Raw genomic sequence first — 21,961 nt, forward strand, 5'->3', positions numbered from 1 at the left:
TAAACATTTTTATTTTTATAAATGATTATGGGAAGTGCCCTTTTTCTCACTTGAGCTCCCGCCCCCAAAATATCTGTGCACGTCCCTGTGGAGGAGCTACACTGTAGCTTTGTGCATATGACAATCTTGAATCACCTGGCTGCTATCTCTCAAAACTGTTAGAGGTACTGGATGTGTATCTTCTAAATTATGTAATTTATACTTTTCTCTTTAACGTTTTTATGTATGCTTCTTAATTAGTATACATCTATAGTTATCTTTGGCTCTTTACTTTCTGTAACAGATCAACATTTCCCCTCTGTGGGACGAATATAGGTATTGTGATTTTCTTGCCCTTTGTCATTCATGTTGGACGTTCATCACTGGTTTCCCAACATTTCCCGAGCGCACTTGAACGCAGCACATGACCGAGCACAGAGGGAGAGAGAGAGGGATTGGGAGCGAGAGAGGGAAGGAGTGAGGGAAGCTAAACAGGTGGTCTGAAAAAACATAGAAAACAATGTCGTCCGGCGGGGAGAAGCGGAAAGACCTTTAGTCCTCGCTTCTCTGAAGGAATACAGCTGAACCGACACAAAACAAACCCATGCTCCTTTTTTTATCTCCACTCGGATTCCTCCTTCTCCTCCTCGTCCTCCTCTTCTCGGTTTTACTCCCAAGATCTCGGATACTAAAGCCATGAAAGTCACGGTGTGTTTTGGCAGGACCCGGGTGGTGGTGCCGTGTGGAGATGGGAATATTAAAGTGCACACACTCATCCAGCAGGCTGTCATGAGATACAAGAAGGCCATCGCTAAGGTAAGAAATGGTACTTTGTTTCCGTTGCTGCTTTTGTTTTCCTGGAAACAATGTTGCTACGCTCTGCACGCGCACTCAATATGGCGCTAACTTGGAAATAAATACAAACAAGATGGAAACGGGTTGCCTGTTTCTGTTGTTTTATGCACTTCTGTTCAGTTTTGGAGCACATATTCTCTGCATGATGGTGTAATTCGCTCGGTTTTCCAAGAAAGGCGCACCGCCATTGTGGTCATTGTGTTTGTAAACCCACAAAAGTTCCTCTGGGATTCTAACTGTGGTATGAACGAAGTATTTCGCGGTTTGTTGCAGCTTAAAAGCTTTGAAAGGGATGTTTTAACACACATGCTTGTAGACTTAGTTGTAAGACAGGAGTTCATGCCTCTGAAAGTTGCCAGGAGAGATTAGCCTACTAGCAAGTTAGCCTGCAAAAGTAGGGCTGCAGTGATGCGTTCAGGGGTCGGTTCAGAGCTTTGCAGCCTGATTAGAAAACAGGAAAGTCCTATCAGCTTTAGTATCCTCTTTGCTCCTACGTGTCTATGAGGAAATGCTTTTAAAATGCCTCTTTGTTCGACTTGTAATGAGCCAATGATAGTGGAAGAGAGGGTTAGCTGCAAGAAAAAGCATGTGAGTTAATGTAATAAATGATGCTTCACATGCAAGAGGAGGAAAAGCAAGAAGAAAGGCCATTTTCACAAGTTGTTCTGCAATATAGTTTGAATTAAAAGACTCATTTTCCAAAGAAGAAGCTGGAGAAAAGGTGCATGGCTGCCTGAGGCCCTGCAGGATGGGGAGGGAAACTGCTCCAGCTGACTGGTGGAGGCATGGAGCTGACACATACATCCTGGAGACACAAGTCAACCTAAGAGAACTTGCAGCATGGTGTCGGGGTAGCATCAGATAACCTTTGAACCAGGGTGGTGCTTTATGTGCAATGCTCCCTGGGAAGATCAGATAAGATTTGACTGGGGGGGGTTTCTAGGTTTTTTTCACACAACCTAGAAATATTTGCTTTTTCGCCCATAATTCAATTGAAATGACACATTTGTTGGCATCTAAAGCACTATATCTTACTCAGATTGCTACCGAATAGCCGCATGAATGTTAAATCATTTGGCTCAAAGTCTTAGTTTACATAATTCATCTCCACATTCAGACTGTATTATTAATAGGAAACTTGGATTACAGGAAAGATTCCCGGTTATTCAATACAATACATTTAGTTTGTCATCCAGCCTTTTTTTAGGGTACAAATATGTTAAGGCAGCAAGTTACAACTGATCAATACTTCACGCTTAGCCCTCCCATGTGCAAACTTTAAGGCAGTCTTTTTTGTTGTTGTAATGATAGTGACCTATAAGTCATATCCTGCTTTTGAATAATTCAGTGTGAGCAGAAAGGAGTGTGTTACTGAGAAGCAGAGGAAGAGATGAACCCTGCTGAACTACTCCCTCCGGCAGAAGAAACTAACTCTTATGTGACTTCATGCAAATTGGGATTTTACTGGTGTGTCCTCATAGCTTTCTGAGAAAAGTCAAGGCGTGTAAACCTTCCCTTGAAAGAGTTGAACGTTGCTGACAATGGCAATTTGTTCTTGTATTGCCCAGTTCAGCAGAGGGGTTCGTAAATAAAGGATTTTAAGTTACCAGTTGAAGTCAGTTTTGCATCTGGCTAGAAGCTCAGATTGCTATTGTATCTGGTTTTGGGGTAAAGTGTGCAGGATTGAGTCATCAAACCTGAAAAAAGTTAGCATTTAAGCACTTTAGTTAGCCTGCAATAAGGTATGTGGTTGATACAAGCTTACGAGATGTGGACATTTTGTTCTACGACATAAAATACGTCAGTAAATAACTGGTGAATGTTCGAAGCTTTAACACTTCTTAAAACAACAATTGCTAACAAGGGACTAAATTAGACTGAGCTTATCACGCTAACATTAGCCACCTTTAGCTTAGCGGTGGAGATGTGAAGTAATTCAACGGTGCTGTAGTTCCTTTATAGCGTAACGTTAAATCCAAGTAGTGTTAATATGTGGAGATTATCCTGCTGAACAAAACATGTAAATATCATGTGTGTTTGCGACAGGTACAATGGAGCGTGAGATGGGCCGGAGAATCGGAGCAGCGGGAGCGGTACTGCAGTCGCTTTACCGCACCGTTGTGACGAAAAGGGAGCTGAGCCAGAAGGCAAAGCTCTCTGTCTACCGGGCCATTTTCGTTCCTACCCTCACCTATGGTCATGAAGGATGGGTCATGACCGAAAGAACGAGATCGCGGATACAAGCGGCCGAGATGGGTTTTCTCTGCAGGGTGGCTGGTGTCTCCCTTAGGGATAAGGTGAGAAGTTCGGTCATCAGGGAGGGACTCGGAGTTGAGCCGCTCCTCCTTCGCGTCGAAAGGAGCCAGTTGAGGTGGTTCGGGCACCTAGTTAGGATGCCACCTGGGCGCCTCCCTAGGGAGGTGTTCCAGGCACGTCCAGCTGGGAAGAGACCAAGGGGTAGACCTAGGACCAGGCGGAGGGATTATATCTCTTCGCTGGCCTGGGAGCGCCTTGGGATCCCCCAGTCAGAGCTGATTGATGTCGCCAGGGAAAAGAAAGTTTGGGGCTCTCTGCTGGAACTGCTACCCGCGACCCGACCACCGATAAGCGGGAGAAGATGGATGGATGGATGGATGGTTTGCGACAGGTCTTATTTGCTGCAATTTTCCAAAATCAAATGGACAAATCCCATTGCTTTTTGTCGGGGGAACCCTTGCGATGCTAACATCCAGGTTTACAAAAGCTCGTAATCACTGCACCACTCTATAATCAGAATGTAGGAGAAGACTCAAACCGTAACGTGCTGCTGTTTATTGCTCAGGGTGTGTTCTGTAATGCGGCCACATATTCAATTCTCATTCTGTCTTATAGTAGCTTTGATCAAACTATTCAAACCCACGTTTTCTCATGAACTTTTCACCCACAACAAAACATTCTGCCTCACAATACAACATCCTCGTCGTGCAATCGCATCAGATCTGTGTTTATTGCTGTACTCCCAAGCTGCCTATATTTCATCAGTGGTCGGGCATTTTCGTGTGTTACGTCTAGCGGGTGTCTCACAAAGCATTGCGGTCACAGATGTTGTGTCGAAGATCACAGCCTTTTTATGGTCAGCCCGCCTTAATAAGAAGCCTACATTCAAGTTTGCTTTCCTGCTGTAGTATTTGTATGAACCGTCTTGTAACTTCCCCTGTCATTAGAGAGGAATGCTTCCTGCACAAAAACTGGTCCACTTCTGAAGGCCTTTAGACATCTCATAACTGAAATTAGACACACACTAGGATGCGCCACTGTTTGTACAAAACCCTCATGAAGAAACTGGACTTGACATGGATTGTTTTTTCCCTTCTTCAAAGTCTCTTGAGAAGTCAAACGGTGTCTGATTATCCTCCGCTCGTCTTGTTCCACAGATCGGAGGGTGGATTCTCACCCATTTGGCTAAGTGTGGCAAGCGTTTAAAATGACAGCCTTGACTGGAAAACCGTCTGGTGGTTTATTGCTCCTAACCCACAACCCACCTAAGCATGTCAGAACCATGATATGTGTCTTTTCTGACCGACTGTTCCTAATGCTCAGACGGCTCCAGGGGGATATCAGGTGTCTGCATTGTTGTGTCCACACCGCACATTTCCATTCATAGCTTCACACTGCTGGAGTTTCCTCCCGAGGAGTCTGGGCTATTGTGTACATATTTTAGGCAGACAGTCGACATGACTTTGACCTGTTGCAGATCATAGAAGCAGGATGTTTCTGTTGGTCTGGTTTACCAAGTGGTTTTCATCAGAAACTTGCAGTCAGATAAAGGGCTATGTTGTTCTTTTTGCTTACAATTTCAGTGTTGGTGAACCCAATAGGGATTGACTGTCAATATTTCCATTATTTGGTTGTTTTAATATCAGAGAATGTTCAGTATGAGTGAGAAATGCCCGCCAAAAGTCTCCAAAGCCCTAGATCAGGGATCACCAACTACATTTGTCCAAGGACCAACATTAATCCAAGACACACTTTCGGGGGCCAGCTGCTGCTTCTCTGTTGGACTCCGGTACTGCACATTACTCACGAGACGTTGTAAAACGGGGGGGACGGGGGGGACGGGGGACGGGGGACGGGACGGGGGGACGGGGGCGCACTAACCACTCCGCCAACGCCACAGTCACCCCCGGATGTGGCCCGTGGGCCGCCAGTTGATGGTCACTGCCCTAGATGGTGTTTTCAAAATTGAATTTCTTTCCGACCAACTGTCCAAAATCCAAACATATTCAATTTAGTTTTGCATTAACAAAGAAAAGCATCTTATTCTCACATTTAATAGCAGAAACGATCAAACTGTGGCATTTTTTGTAATGATATTATGATATCTTATTATTATTCCATACATTTAGTTTTATACACTGATGTTTCAAGAGGATGAAAACATTCTCTAAATCATTTTGATATGCTTACTGTTCCAACAGCAGACATGAAGAGACATTAATCCTATATCAAATTTGACAGGTCGAATAAATAATAATCAATCATCCAAAAGTAACCAACCTTAATGGGGCTCAGAAAAATCATCACATTTGAGTTAATCTTGTCCTAATGCCATTTCTCTGTGCTCCAGATATGACTCAATTCATTGCACAAATCACTTATTAATTAGTGTGCAGAAGCCTTTGATGGTGGAGCGGGCCTGGAGATAAGCAGTCCTACAAGTTGAGAGTTAACAGGAATACAGATCAACACGTTCGCCACCAGAGATGTGCCACATCTTCAAAGGAAAAGCTTCAAATTGGCCTTATTTTGTCTAAAAGAGCAACATAATTGCACTTGTTAAAAGGACATTGGAGTTTATGATCATGATGTTGGGTCACAAGTCCAAGAGTGCACAAAGTGTGAAGGCCAAAGGGTGTCGAGCGTTCACACTTAACAGACGTTCGCTCTCGTCGTAACTCAAACCTCATTCCTCTACTCCTGCAGTTGTGTGTACCAATCTGTAGCTTGTGTAAAGGACTCAAGGTTTCAAGGCTTTTGTCATGTGTACAGAGCTACAGTGTAGATATGTCAATGAAAATCTTAGGTCACAGGCTCCTCCAACAGCGCCACATAATATAACAGACAAAATAGTTAAAATAGTGCAAGGAGAGTCAATATACAAGTAATTGGAATATGAATTGCCATGTGTTGACCACAGTTGTCAAGAAAACATTTTAGTGCCCATTTTTGATGGATGCATGGTGGATAACAATGCACTGGTGACCGGACCATTATGCAATGCTCTATAATTGAGTTAAACAATATTTACGGACCACAAATAAGTAAAGAAAGAACAGCTTGTTGAGCTAGCATGTTATTGGCTTCTTTTTCCATCATGTTTTATTGATACCATCTAAAACACAAATGATGTGATATCATAACTGACTTCCCAGGAGTGTACCTAAATGTCCATAGATGTTTCATTACGTCATCTAGACAGCAGTTTTGTTATCCCATGCATTGGTGATATTTGTACCAGGCATGTTTTAAACTAACTGCATTGTTTATTTGTACCTAAAGTTGGTTAAGAGCAACAAATAAATAATGTCAGAGAAATAAACCAACACTAAAAGTTACTTTTGGATCGATATCTCATTTCTATATTGATTGAGGCCACCGTGACACAAACCAAGAAACGATATTGGTGCCCATTTTGATTGATAATTGGTAGAGAACAATGCAGAGCTGGATGGACCCGGGGAGGACAGAGATGAAAGAAAGCATTGTCCATTGACTTGCACTTTATTGTCTGCTTATTGTAAAGCTTTTTAGACTTGTTTCTTGCTAACGATGCAAAACTGGCAGTTATGATTTTATCAAGAGGGCGTTTACTTTCTATTACATGGTTGTTTTCTTATGTAATCCAGACAGTATTATCCCATGCATGAGAGGCATATTTGATGTTGAAAAATGACCTCAGTGAAGGATCAAATATTTCAAGTTGATTGATTTCTCATTTCCATTGTGATAGGAGCTAAAGAAACCTCAAATGTGAGTGCACTTTTAGCAAAGGTGCACTAGGTTTAGCTCAATTCAGGTCGTCTGTTTGATCCTCATGTCACCATGCTGTACCAGCCGTGGGTTCCTGCTTCCAAAACGGGCACAGTGCCGGATTAAAAGCTTCGCTGATGATCCCCGGGCTGCAGACTTTGCCCTTGACCAAACTACTGTGAGAAATGTCCTAAAACATGACCTGGCACAGCATTTCATTTCCTAAAGGAGACGAGTAGAGAGGCACCGGAGTGAACAGAAGGAAGAAGCCATGTGAAGCTTCCTGTGACAAATTATCAGAGCACAACGGCTTCACATATGTTTTAAAACGTCTGCGTACAGATTCATTCTACCTCAAAACCTTTGCAAATAACATTGATCTTGCGAATTCAGCACTTAACTCGGTTATATGAAGTTACTGACATTATATAAAGGGCTTTGAATCTTTTCTCCTTGTGACATGAGACTTGTTTGTTTTTCTTTCTGCCATTTGATGATGTTGGCATTACAGGGTTTCCCACGGTGCTTCTTTTGCTGCGCTGTGCATTTCTAGGACTATACAGGGTTCTTACGGTCATTACAAACCTGGAAAAGTCATGGAAATTCAAAATGCTAATTCCAGGCCCTGGCAAACAACATTTTTCCCAAAGTTTTGGAAAAGTCATGGAAATGTAACTAAAGTTGCATCAAATATAATTTATATTTTATCTAATCGCCAAAATAGTAATAGTATAATGATAATAAATACTGTATCGTATAGTAATGGCATTTAACTGACGAGGTATTTTGCTGGTGAGAGATTTGAGTTGCTTTAGCGTGTGGAAGCTAGTAAGCCAACTACTTGATTTGTTTTAGATCGGCACAACATGTTTCAGACCTTATTTTCCTGTTCCATGTTAAAATAAACCATTTTCAGTGGTACTGCTGAGAAAGAGTCATTTGTTTTGGTCATGGAAAATTAGGTAAAGGTCATTGAAAATCATTGGGGAAAAAGTGTATGAACCCTCTATATCAGGGGTGTCAAACTCAATTTCATCGCGGGCCACATTCGCATAAAGTTTGCACTCAAAGGGCCGGTTGTAAATATATAATATATAAAAATAATGTATTCCATTATTGCCTCTGAATTGGATTATTATCGGATAGGATAATAACTTGGTAATTAACTACGTCTGAAAGGCAGCAGAAGTCCAGTGCAAATAATTGCAAGTCTCTTCAGTGCGCATGTCACAAAATGAGATGCATTGTGGGACATGTAGTTTATGGGCAACCTGCTTCTGTAGAGTGGCATGTAACCGTATAATAAACGTATTATATTCCTTGCAAGCTCTTGCGGGGCCACATAGAATGAAGTCGCGGGCCGGATTTGGCCCCCGGGCCTTGAGTTTGAGACCCCTGCTCTATATTCTTTGTATTGTTGTTACAACTCCATGAGCTTAATTCACTGGGAAGAATTCACCAAGTGAGCTGTCATCCTCACAAGTATGAGATCATCATGATATTAATGTCATCATAGAAATGCGGCACTTTCGCCTGCGGGGTTTTCCCAAGAGGAGAGAGAGGAAACATGGCATGGAGTTATTAGCGGTGCAGAGCTGCTGTTTGTGTCTGTGAACGCAGAGAGGGAGGGCGATGTGAAGAGGCTGTCAAAGGCTGACTGCAGAAGTTCTCAGATGGTGGGAAGACCAGTTCTCTCCTTTTGAACTTCATTAACAATTCAGACGTTGAGCTCACGCTGTTCTTCAGAGCTGTTTACAGTAAGAATAACAGCAGAATGACACTTATCATGAACTAGTTAGCTTGAAGCATGAAAAACCCTTTAGACTTGAATCCCTAAATACTTAAACAGACGTGAGACTAAACTTTTATCCAATAAGTCTGACATTTTCACTTAGTAAACTCCCAGAACAATTAAACATTAATAAGACTTTTTTTAGTTGGCTTTACTGACTTATTAGAGTACGACTTGACTTGAACGTCGACTTACGTGAGAAGTGCTTTTCCTTTCCCGAACGTGTGTTAAATGTTTATAACAACACCTAATGTACTTATAATGAGATCTGTTGTGTCAAATCGACCCTAACTATCCACACAGATGATCTTTCTACATGGTCCCGCCATTGAAAAAGGGATACAATTGTAAAGACGGTCTTTATTGTGACTCTGAACTCTTGACCGTGTTGGGGGGAAGGGGGCGACCAAGCCATCATTAATGAGAGTCCAGATCATAGGACTTAATGACACAGAGTTGAAGTGGCTTACAGAGTGCTATGAAAACAGATTACTTGAACTCTGGCATGGAACCAGTCAGCGGAGCGTTGGCACCCCGACCATGTTGCACCAAAGCCGGCTACATGTAGTTCTGCAGGCCCCAAACACAAAGTAGACCAGAGCCGGCTATTTTGGGGTGATGGATTCTTCAGAAATTATCACCAGCACTTGAAGTTCTTTTGATGAGTGCCTTCGTCACAGGGTGGTGTTTTTGAGGTTGAGTCCCTTCCCCCCCTCGTTTCGGTTCAGCTGTGGACTTTCTTCCATAAACAGAGGAAGCTTCTGAATGTAAACTGGTGCAGGGAAAGGGATCAAGGAGCTCATAAAAAGTTTAATATCTGCTCGGCTCTGATGTTTTTTCGTCCACCGTTGTCGACCAGCCCTTTCAGCTTGTAGCTATAGTTTATCTATGAAAGATTCTTGGCATGTTTTCCCAGAAGGGTGTTTGTGGGAAAGCCAGGGTTGGATGCTGAGAACCGTGTGGGTCTTCAGGAGAATACAGTCCTCCTTGTGTTACGATGATTTAACTTCAAGAACATATAATGACTTTGGTTAGGCTACATATTTTTCAAGGTAAAGAGATACTGTGTTCACTTTTTGAACCATTCAACACCATAAAAAACATCTGGCATTGCCATGTTATTGAAGTTATTAGCAATTTGAATGATTGCTCACAGAACAGGGTTTTTACTTGTGTTGAGAACACTGCGTTGTATTCATCTTTGTGTTTTGTTCCCCCTGCTCAGGTTGAATTTACTCAGGAGTTTTGTGGTTTGAGCCACAGCAACATTTAAACAGTCTCAACTTATAGTTATACTAAGCTAGCCAAGCATAACTGAGTAGTCATCAACTTTCACCCATAATAAACACGGAGGTTACGGAAAGCAGACATTGTCTCAAAAGGTACATTGCTCAAAGGAACAATGTCTGCAGCACAAGAATGGAAAGCTTTGAGCTATAAATGTCCTATTTTAGCGAAAACCTGACTGTATTAGGGAAAATCTGTCTGACATTCTTTCACGCCCAACCACATTGACTGAGCTGTGAGACGGGCAATCACACAGCATCTGGGAATACTCCGAGCTCAAACCCTTTACTACAAAGCTGCGACTTAACGGTACATTTTCTAATCAACCAATTATTATTACTTATTGACTTCTTGTTTCGTCAATTTTACTTAAGTCATTGCAAGATTAAGGCTGACAAATATGCACAATCATTTTGTCCAAAAACCGCTATTGATATTGTACGTTTGACTATCGGTGCTTTCACAAAATATTTAAGAGACTTTGATAAATAAATATCTGTAAGGAAGACATAATGACGAAGAAGGTCAAGGCAAATTATAATCGGTTAAAAAAAGTCAGTGAAGTCCAGAAAATGACATCACTTTACTTTACTAAAAAACACTAATGCCACATTGCCAAAATCTAAAATTATAGCTAGTATCATATCCAAATCAAATGGTGTTAATATAGGATAAAGAAAAACATATCATTTAAATTGGTATTAACAATTATTACACAGCCATTCAACCCATCTATTATACTAGTCATTCCAGTGGTACTTAATACAAAATAGCACTACCACATTATAACAATCCTCTAAGGATAATAATTCCCTCTGAAATACTTCCATAAAACACAAGTGTATCATAATTGCACTTAAAAGGATTATAGTTGATTACAATCTGCATCTAATGATAGGATCATCCTGAGATCCAGCCGCATGGCAACAGCTAAAAAAAGAAGTAAAGAAACAGGAGCAGAGGTAGTAAACAAACCTCTGAGTTAGCCAATGTTATTTATGAGAGAAAATGAAGACGGACAGTAAATACATTTCCTAAACTCGTCAAAATATTCTCATATCTTAGTATAACTTTGGTTAAAACATTCCTGAAAGAAACAACAACAAATATAGAAATGTTATGTACTCATTTACATGGTACTTAATCGTTTACTTTCTCCGTCTTTATGTGTAGATATGACTTTTTCTCCATTAATCTCCGTCACGTTGTTTCCATAGCAACAACAACTTCCTGTCAACAGCGCTAACTCTCCTTCAAAATAAAAGCATGTCCATAAAAAATAGGAAGCCAAGCCAAATTACACTTAAGACATATACAACTGCAACAACAGTAACAAACACAATGCAATATCCTTTTCAATTTCAAAGAACACAAATTGGGTTACATTAACAAATAACTATAAAACAACAATACTGTAGAATAACAAAATGAATGCCGTGAATAAACCGAAATACACCCAGGAGAGGGAGAGAGCGCTCCGTTTATTATTCCCGTGTTATTGTAAGTTACTGTTCACTTTTGAATAATCTAATCTACTATGATTAGTTTGTTTAATATCGAATCATATCAATTTGTTTTAAAGCTCAATAAATAACAAAGAAGACCTTTGACCGGCACTTTTCAAATTTTGTCCGGAAGATTTAAACTTTAACGGACATGTTGACCGGCGAAAAAATATTCTAACGGGAACTCTGGCTGGTGTAGAAGTGGAGTTTAATGTTTTTGTGACCAAAATCAGTTTTCCACGTATTGCATTGGTTTTGAAGGAGTCCTTATTTCCACTGTGTGTCCAAAACATGACCAAACACCCCGATGAGGAGTCCAATCAGTAACTGCCCCATCAACCCCCACCCAGAGTATCAGCTAAATGTAAAATGAATGTTCACTTGTTCCAGCGGGCTGACTTGCCTTGTTCACAGGCCGGAGTGTCCCTTATCCACCCACCGGACAGTCACTGAGTGAAATGTCAAGGACTGGCTGTGTGAGCGCAGCACAGGGAGAGGATTGTCTGTGAGGAATGTCAGGACACTGAACAAACATGGCTCAGATATACTGTATCCCTCAGAGCAGCCCCGAGATGTGATTGAGTCTGAGGACTTCATATTTCTACCAACTGATACTCTTAACCGCAAATTAGTTGGCATTTTACCACTTCTTGGTGCCTCAAAGTCAATGGTTTTTCCAACATGTGTGTTGTTAGTTGTCTTTTAAAAAGGGTATTTGTTTTATACAAGCTTATGACTCTGTGTAAAGAGATTTTGGAAGTTTCAGGAACAAAGATTCTCTCTATTTTTGATCCATTTCTATAAAAACCGGTCTGAAAATGAGCTGATCATATTTTGGCCACTTTATGATCTCATGACGATTTTTTGGCTTTTGTAACCATTAGCCAATCAGCAACCAAGGTTTTCATTGACATATCTACACTGTAGCTATGTACAAATGACAATAAAAGCCTTGACTGCAATTGAGTTAGCATTTCAGCACTTCTTGGTTCCCTTGGTCCGTCTAAGTCAATGATTTTCCCAACATGTTTCTTGTTAGTTGCCTTAAAAGGGTATGTGTTATATACAAGCTTATGAGATTTTAAGGCTTTGTTTTACAACCAACAATTGTGTCTCAAAGTACTCCACCGGTGAACATCTGAAACTTTTACCTATCTTAAAAACTGTGACTAAATTAGACTTTTAAACGTCATCACGCCAAACGATAGCCACTTTTAGCTTAACCGTGGAGATGTGAAGTCATGTGACAACATTAGGGATGTAACGATATATCGCGGTAAATAAATGTCTCAATACCGTCGTGAGACTGACAAAATATACAATATAATATATATAATATAATATATATATTGTTTTTAAATAATATTTTTTTTTTTAAACCTTTATTTAACCAGACGGTCCCATTGAGATCATCAATCTCTTTTTCAAGGGAGACCTGTCCAGCATGGCAGCAAGTAGGTTACAACATGAATATAAAACAACAGATAACACAAAAGGACATCGTATTTACAGGGCTACATGTACATACCTAGAGACATTGACAAGTACCAACAGTATATGTATATCTCTGTCAATAAGCCTCACCTTCTTGGCAACAACTGTATTGTTGTTGAAGTGGTGGAGAGACAATGCACAGTTTGACCCACTGCTGCCACCCATGGTCAAAGCATATCTCTCTGTCCCAGCAACATCAGTACCAAGCAAGAGAGTTGTTTCCACAGCAGGGGATTTTGCAAACGCCCAAACATCCCAGCTTCTACCTGGAAATGTGGACATGCTCATATTCCTCAAAGATAAGACCTTGATGACGCTGAGTGAGTGAGTGAGTGAGTTAGAGTTGAGATACTTGAAAAACTAAAGTGAAACTTGAGTTATTCTATTGCAGGGTCTGATTATTATATTGTTGACACTTTAAAATACTACTATCCTACTAAAATGCTGTACTGTATTTTTTATTTAATAAAGGAAAACAATTCAAGTAAAAAAAAAAAATTCACATTTCTTTTCTTTATTTTTCAATATCGCGATAAATATCGTACCGTGGGTTTTTGGTATCGTTACATCCCTAGACAACATTGTAGTTTGTTCATAGCATTAATTGAGCTATTACTCATCTTATTTAGGTTTTATGTGGAGATGATCTGGCTGAAAACGTGTAAGGATCATTCTTAATATCAGTGTGTTTTCCACAGATCTTGTTTTCTGCAATATTCCAAAATCCACAGGAAGAACCCCATCTGGTTTTGTCGAGGCTCCCCTTACAATGCTAACTTCTGATTCGGCCTACAAAAACATGTCATCATTGCACCACTCCATAGTGGCCCAGATCCTGTATTTCTGCCTTTGTTTTGTGGCCTCATTGTTTGTATACTGGTTTATTATTTTCCTCTTCCTGCATCTGAAATTCCTGCGAGAATCTTCCTGCCAGGGTCTGAAAATGTCATTTTATTTTCCACCTCATCATAACAGAGCCAGTTGTTCCCACCTAGATGTTAATTGCCCAGCAGCTAAATGAGAAACATGGTGGTGTAGTGATACAGTGAAGCTCAGGCAAGCAACAAGCATGTTCTCTATGTCGGAAAATAAATGCATTTTGAAGGGTTGCAGGTCCTGCATGGACACAGTCTAGGTGTGAGGTTAAGCTTGGATACAGAAAACCACACGCTGCTCTGAGGATGACGAGCCTACATTAGCATAGCCCAAATGATTTATGAGTGTAGATTAATGATGTCTCTGGAAATTGAATTCAGTACTTAGGCTGATGAGGCTTTGTCTGCTAAATATAGGACGGGCCAAGTGAGTTCTCTGCCTTTGACAGATAGATGGTTATTGGCATTTGGGCACAGCGGGGGCTCTGAACTTCATCCTTCATCGTCTAATGTCTCTCCCTGCTGTCTGCTGGCGTGTGTTGGCTGCTTCTGGTGTACTTAAGGAGGCAAAAGGCTGTGTTTTAAAGGGTTTTGCCCGATGTAGCTTATACCTGAACAGCACATATTCATTTTGAGTAAAGAGTAGTGCAGTAAGGACATATTTCTGTAAGCCGAACAGGAAGTTAGCATCGCTCCCTCGACAAAAAACAATGGAATACTTCTATTGGATTTTGAATATTGCAGAAAACAAGATCATTGGCAAACACACGTTTATGATACTTACACATTTTGTTCAGCAGGAGAATTTCCACATAAACCCTCTGGAGTCTAAGGGTATTTTCTCGATTTTTAGATGTTTTCTTAAATCACCTTTTTAAATGTATTTCTTCTAACATGGCACCCCATGTGTTACATATCAAAATGTTCAGGACAATCTCTGGTCTTGCTATATATGCATATTACTCACCTTAGAGCAGGGGTCTTCAACGTTTTTCAGGCCAGGGACCCCCAAACTGATGGAGAGCTGGAGCAGGGACCCCCCTACTATATGTATCGCATACAATTGTGTTTTATATTAAACGGGGCCTAGTGCCGTGTATAAACATAGCTACTCTGTTATTGTACATTCAATACTAAGCTATTCAAATAATACACAGGTTAATATATTCATGTTTTTATTTTAAACATGTGCAAGGTACTGGGTGGCCGTGCCACTGCCATTTATAAACATACATCTTGCACGGAACACAGAGCTATTAAATTAATTCACAGATTTTAACTTTAAACATACTTGTAGAAGGGACAGTGCATCCTCAAACCATCTGTGGATGGCATATGCATATTTCCGGGTCTTCTCTCGTTTGCGCTTACCCTTATTAGCTGCTACATCAGCAGCAGGTTCCGCCTCGCCACTTGCATGTTCACTGGTGGTTTCTGAGGTGGGGGGTATCTCTCTTGTGCTTGTGGATTTTTTTGGTCGAGTTACAAAACGATCCATTTTTATATATATAAAGGTATGGTCTTCTCAATAATATTGCAGCATGCGTCCTTGTGTCTGGGTCCTTAGTAAACTGGGGACTGAATAGGCTCTCGGCCAATCACGGGGAACCTAACAGAGCCAGCGTGTGTCATGCGGCCTCGTGATTGGCACAGCAGCAATAGGGGCGGGTCCTCCCCTTTGTGTACAGGAGGCCTGGTGGGACAGGTCCGGGGTAGTCTCCTGCTGTGAGTGAACCGGCGCCTAGCTTGAGATAGCTTCTGTGTGTAGCTGAATGCGTGCATTGCTGACTAAAAGATAACGTCTTCTGCCTCCATTTCTCCGTTCGCTACAATATGTTGGATTCATGTTAATGTTCATTTAAAGACATTTCAATTTGTGAAAAAAAGAAATTAGAATTTTTTTTTTTAAAGAAATATAAAAAATTGTCTAATCAACCAAAGATTTCGCGACCCCCCTGCAGTACCTCCGCGGACCCCCTGTTGAAGACCTCTGCCTTAGAGCACTGTTTGATGAGATAAGTAGCTTAAAATCTGACATCCGATTTTCGGAAAATCTTCAAAACTCTTGTGAAAACACAAATTTACTCATGTGATTGAATTGTTTTGGTGTTTTAGATTTGGTTAAGTCCTAGGATCACAAAAGCAGTGAAATATTTGAATTACACTGTATATAAATGTGTTATTCATGTCTAAAAGGAAAACAATTAAATTCGAATTTTGAGTAAAATAGGTGTTTATCACTCTACTTTCACCACAGCAGGGACTGAGATACATCAGGACTGAATCATGACTTCATATTACATACCAAGGTTCATGTGATGTGTACAAATACAAATTGAGCATTCAACCTTTTTTTTTTCAACAAACAATTTATTATAAATATGTTTTTTTCAACCAACTATTTATATAAATATAAGAAACTGGAAAATCTAACTATTTACAATATTGAACATCAGAACTTTCAACCAACTATTCATTATAAGTGTCAATACAGTGTCAAGGTCTTTGTCTGTCTTCCCAGACAGTGGGTCTGGCTGCTGTGGAGATGGGGGTGATGGTGCATGGGCTGCTGTGTAGGTGGGGTGTACAAGTGCTATACGAGACCTCCACGAGACCTCCTTGCTGGCTGGGTTGAAGGTGATGGCTGTGGTGGAGCATTTGTGCTGAGGTGTATCTTGACCTGGTGGCAGCCGCAGATGGAGGTGGAGGCAGCTGTAGTGATGCTGGTCTGCTGGTCCTTGGTGGTGATGGCTCTGGTGAAGGCCCTTGAGCCACAGTATATCTTGACCTGGGGGCCGGCACAGATGGATGTTCTGGCTGCTGGATAAACGCCGCCTGTGGGCCACTAGGCCCAGACAGCTGTGAAACATCTCTGTAAAACAAATTAAAATGTAGGACAATAATTACAACTCATTTAATTGAAATAAAGTTCAAGTAAAATGTTGCTCAAGCACAAATAACAATGCACACATAAAAATAAAGTTTGGGAGGTTGGAGAAGGAGTCTCGATCTCACACACACACACACACACACACACACACACACACACACACACACACACACACACACACACACACACACACACACACACACACACACACACACACACACACACACACACACACACACACACACACACACACACGTATTTCCAGTTACTTTACATTCAGTATAAAATCACAGCCACACATATACATAGGCTACATCTGATTACAAAGTCTCATCTGTACAGGATGGTAAAATAATAACAGGCACACATATAAATAAATCTAAAACATGTCACTGTAAATGTCTCCGTTGTGGGACGAATAAATGATTTAATCATCGACACATGTAATCTCACTTTTACACACCAAAATAACGTGAACACAGAGTAAACGTTTGCTAATGGAGAGTCTATTTTGTCCCAAGAAAAAGTTCATGACTATCGATAAAAAATATATATCAATAAACCTATTGTTCATTTTCGCGGTATTCCCCACACATTGCCAGTACACTATTACTGTAATATTTACACTTACCCATGCCCAAATGGATCCTTGTTGTTGTCTTTGTATTCTTCTTCTTCAGAAGAGTCGAAGACTTCAGGTTCTGAGTCTCTATCTTCACAGCTGCTAGCGAAAAAAATCTCTAGCGAAGTCGGCAACTGTAAAGTTTTTTTTAGCCATTTTCTCTGTCTCTCTCTCTCTCCTCACAGACCTAAACTGATGGGAGACACGTGGTTTATGTTTTGTTTACTTGGTGGGTAGGTCCTTAGTGATTTCTCGATGTCCATTGGTCATTTCAGACCGTGATGGCTGCCGGCCGAGATTTCCTTGACGGACACACAAATCCACCAATCCCACACAGTGTAAAGTCAAGCTGCTTTGAGCGGCCATATTGGCTGCTGTGCCCTGGTTACAGTCTCACAGGAGATACCGCTGGAAAGCTACTCTTCCAGCGATTCCGCGGATATCTGAATCATATTTCTACTCCTTATAATCAAAAATATATGATTAATTACGTAAAATTATGCGCACCGACTCCAGAGGGTTAACACCACTTTTATGATTTTAAAATAAAAAATGCAATAGAAGTAAAAAGCACCGGAATTTGGTAAAATGCTGACTCCTTACCGGGTTTTAGGACTCGTTCCTGCACCACTCTTTAGTCAGGGGATTTCAAACTGAAGGACTATCCTTAAAAGGCCTGCGGTGTAGTTCCTAAACAAGTGCTAAATCAACCTGTAAGCCAAAAATGACATTTCAGCTATCAAATGCGAGGATTAGTTACTTGTCTATTTTCTGCCTTATTGAGTTTGACTGGTAACGATGGCTCTAGCTCTGATACCGACATTGCTGCCGTGTTTATGTCTGCCTCGTGTGTTTAAATTACAGGCCTGTTTTGTGACAGATGAAAGAAAAGGCTTTGATGGGCTCTGCTATTCCAAGCCTTCATTCTCTCCTGGGTGTGTTTTTGACACGGCTGGTCTGCACTTGTCAGAATGCCGCCTGCACAGTGATTTAATATTCACCGTGCGTTCACACACAGATGCTGTGAGCTAATCAGTAAATCAGGGATTCACAATAACCAATGTGTCCCTGAAGCCAGTAGATTTATTGTCATTTTGAGGCTAAATTGTTGCTGATTATAGTGAATGAATGACACCTTGTTACAATCCTTCTAATTAAATCCTCTCCCATTTTCTGTCAGATGCAAATATGTGTCATATACCTGAAAATCTGCTTTCTGACTGACCAGCTGATGATGCAACTCTCTCAGTCTCCCTCATGTCCGGACTTAAGCAATGTCTTTTTTCTTTCCCTGTCAACGCCACTTACTGGTGCAGACTTTGGCATGTTGGGGTTCACCTTTGATCCTCCGTCTGTAAACGTCCCTTGTGTTCTCAATGCTAGTACACAGTCACAATGTTGAATGACAGATCCAGACTACAATGGATGATGTATACAAACTACTTGAAAGATAATCTGGTGCGTCCGTGTGTGTTGGATGCAGACCATCACCACGTCTTTATTTATTGTCATGGCTTTATGCAGATTCTAGCATCAGTGCAACAGGATCTGAACAAAAACCTGTCAATATAGAGAAATATAGACTTTTTAAAATAAAAGTACTAAATGTTTTTTGTGTGTGGTGCAGTTGCTTTCTTGCTTGATGCTGTCAAGTCATTTAGTTATGTTTGATAGTTTACAATAAGTCAATTGGAGTTCTACACACTAGTGTTACCACAATATTGCATAAACATAATCCATTCGATTTCCATTTTTAGTGTTGGGCGCAACAGCCACTGGAACTTTGTTACAGCTTCAAAAGATACTCTTCAATATTGACATTTTAATTGTATTAATTGATGATATAGATCGTGTGCTACACCATGACAATGTCAAGTTAAGATATTAACTTTAGGGTTTGAAACAATGGATTTGGTGTTGAGTTTAAGTGAGGACACATCATGAGTGTGTTGCATTCCCTTTTCCTCTCCTCCTCCACTCGTCTGCTGGTAGTCATTAGTGAGAAAGTGCATCGACTTGGCAATCAGAGGGACCAGAATAGTAAATGTGTCTGGTAGATACACTGAACCATAGTAATTTGAAGTAAAAGCATCTGACCCCCTGATTCAGCTGCATAGCAGAAGAGATCTCGCTTTATTGACAACAAAAGGAAGAGAGAGAGAGTGCTGGAAAGAACAGCCATTCCCACAGGTAACTGAGGTGATCACTGATGTGGTTAGTGACCTTACAACAACTAATGACATTAACTGTAAAGAACAATTAACATTCAGGAGTAGTTTTGGAGACGGAACAGCAGAGACATCAGGGAAGCTTGGTTTGATTCTCATCTAGCTCTGGTTTGTTCAGACACTTTGCTTCAGCAGGGGAGTGTGACGATGAAACAGCCATAACTCGGAGACACCAAATATAGGGTCGACCAAAACACGGAACACAACGAGCGGTGCTGCGGTGAAGGAACACCTAAAGAAATAACTGTATGACGGTTTAGCAGCTCTTTAATTACAATGTGGTTCAAGGGAAAACGGAAAGAAAAGGACCTGTCAACACGGAAATGTATACAAAGGCAATAAAGGGAAGCAAACACCAGAAAATGCATGATATTTTAGACAAAAGAGCCTGAACACAACCTTTTTCCTTCTGCAACAAGCTTCCTGCATTGCCTGCTTCATGCATAGCTGCAGGTATGAAGTACCGTGGAAAAAGGGATTAAGGCATTGTGAGAAATGCTTTGCTTATACAGGCATCCTTTTTGGTTCTATTCAGTTTGAGCGACGTAAACTCCAAGAAAATAGGCTTTTGTTGTAAACAGTGATAGATTCTTATTGTGACTTGAATGCAGCTTATCACAGCCGACAGTTGATGTAGAAAAAGGCATTGGCTGGATAAAAAGCTTACTGTGTTTGAATGAACTGTGTCAGGTTTTGGCCTGGGACTACTGCCTCTTTTGACATGATCAGACAAGATTATGTGTGTCTGTGTGTGTGTTCAGCTTCAGTTTGCCCTCTCACACACATGAATTAGGACACCAAACCCAACACGCCTGGCATTTCAAAGAGGAGGCCATTTGTTCGAAACAAGTGCCCCATTTAGACTATCTTGATCCACGTATTGAACTGTGCCCAGAATCTCTACCCATCTCTCCAAAGCCTGGACTTGTTCTTTAGCACTTTTGTCAATTAAAGTAAATGCATAGGCATCCGGCACATGTAGGCTAAAACTGCAAAGGGTCTTTCCTGTGTCAATTCAGAGATTTCTATTTGGAGGAAAGAACAGATGGCTATTCATAAAACCTCCAAACAATGGTATCCAGGTTAAATATAACTGACAGGGATATGAGACACAAGAGTGAAGGATAAAAAACAATTTAGACAATCCATGCTTTGAATCGTCCAAATCATCAACATTAGTTTGTTTTGACTATGACGATTTCTTAAAAAGCATTTTTATTGGGAAGGTACAACCGTGTATTGCCCTCGGACAATTGGTTTATACCCTGGTTTAGGAGGGATGATTTGACGTAAGTTCGGTACAGTGATAGAAAACCTTTAACCTGTTTTCACGAAACTGTGTCTCAGGGCTTCTTAACGTTTATTTTGATATTTTTTGATTTTAATATACTTTATTAATCCCCGTGGGGAAATTGCTTCTCTGCATTTGACCCATCCTAGTGTTAGGAGCAGTGTGCTGCCATTTTTGAACGGCGCCCGGGGAGCAGTGTATAGGAACGGTGCCTTGCTCAGGGACACCTCGGTAGCACTTGGTCTTGCCGGGACTTGAACTGGTGACCTTCCAGTTGCCAAGCCAAGTCCCTATCGACTTCGCTAAACGGTAATGTTCCATACTCACGTAACGGGAAGAAACTCAGCTAACTGACGATACGAACCATTTTTACCGAAACAAAACACAAGTCTCACAAGAAGCGTCTAAATGAGCCCTGAGCTGAAAAAATGCTATCGCACTTAGCACAGAACTCACGGCTTAAATACCCTTATTACTTATCGGATCTGCACAAACAAGATATCGATTAGCAAGCTGAGATTCCACAGATTCCAGAAATATTAGTATCATCACTGAGCGATCCGAACTCGCGACAGGGGAAGCAAAAACAGACATCACAGCACGTAGCTTCACGGAGGAAGCTTCTTACCTTAGCTGTTGTTCTGATCAAAAGTTGTGTTCAATGGCATTAAAACGATAAAAACGCGGCTGAAGGTTAATCCAAAGGTTAATCCAATGTCTGTCACTTTGAAATTATTACTGATAATCCATCTTCATATTTACAAGTTTGAGCCTAGGTTTCAGTTTTCAGAGCATAACATAGCTTTCGATATGCTGCGTGTAAATCTCCCCCTCAATGGTAACCTGTGTGTGGATGTGGAACTTCCCCTTCGATTCCATTGGCTCTAACGGTTCAAAAGAGGTGTCAATCACCAAAATCGACCAATGGGTTCCAGAGAAACGGCAAATCCACCCAAATGACCCCAAAGGTGTTTTTTTTCTTTCTAAATCTCTCTAAAAAGGTAAAATGTCACTTGTTTTGCATCAATCTTGATACAGGGTACTTATTATTATTATTATATGTTATAGTTTGGATTCCTAAAGCTTTTAGTCTACTATCCCATCATTCAAGGGTGGTTTTCACTGTAAGTAATG

At 40.8% G+C, this 21,961-nt stretch overlaps 1 protein-coding gene across 2 annotated transcripts in view; it reads left to right on the forward strand.

Moving 5' to 3' along the window:
- Positions 1-326: 326 nt before the first annotated feature.
- The window catches only part of LOC117541283 (partitioning defective 3 homolog), a 131,880-nt gene continuing 110,245 nt past the window's right edge, over positions 327-21,961 (forward strand). The window contains exon 1 of one of the 2 annotated variants that reach the window (XM_034208475.1): positions 327-795. In XM_034208475.1, the coding sequence (XP_034064366.1) occupies positions 676-795 (120 nt within the window). In that variant the 5' untranslated portion in view covers positions 327-675. The remainder of the gene's footprint in view (positions 796-21,961) is intronic. The other variant, XM_034208474.1, reaches the window with a different exon arrangement.

The sequence above is a fragment of the Gymnodraco acuticeps genome, unplaced genomic scaffold, assembly GCF_902827175.1.
Source record: "Gymnodraco acuticeps unplaced genomic scaffold, fGymAcu1.1, whole genome shotgun sequence".
NCBI classification, from domain to species: Eukaryota; Metazoa; Chordata; class Actinopteri; order Perciformes; family Bathydraconidae; genus Gymnodraco; species Gymnodraco acuticeps.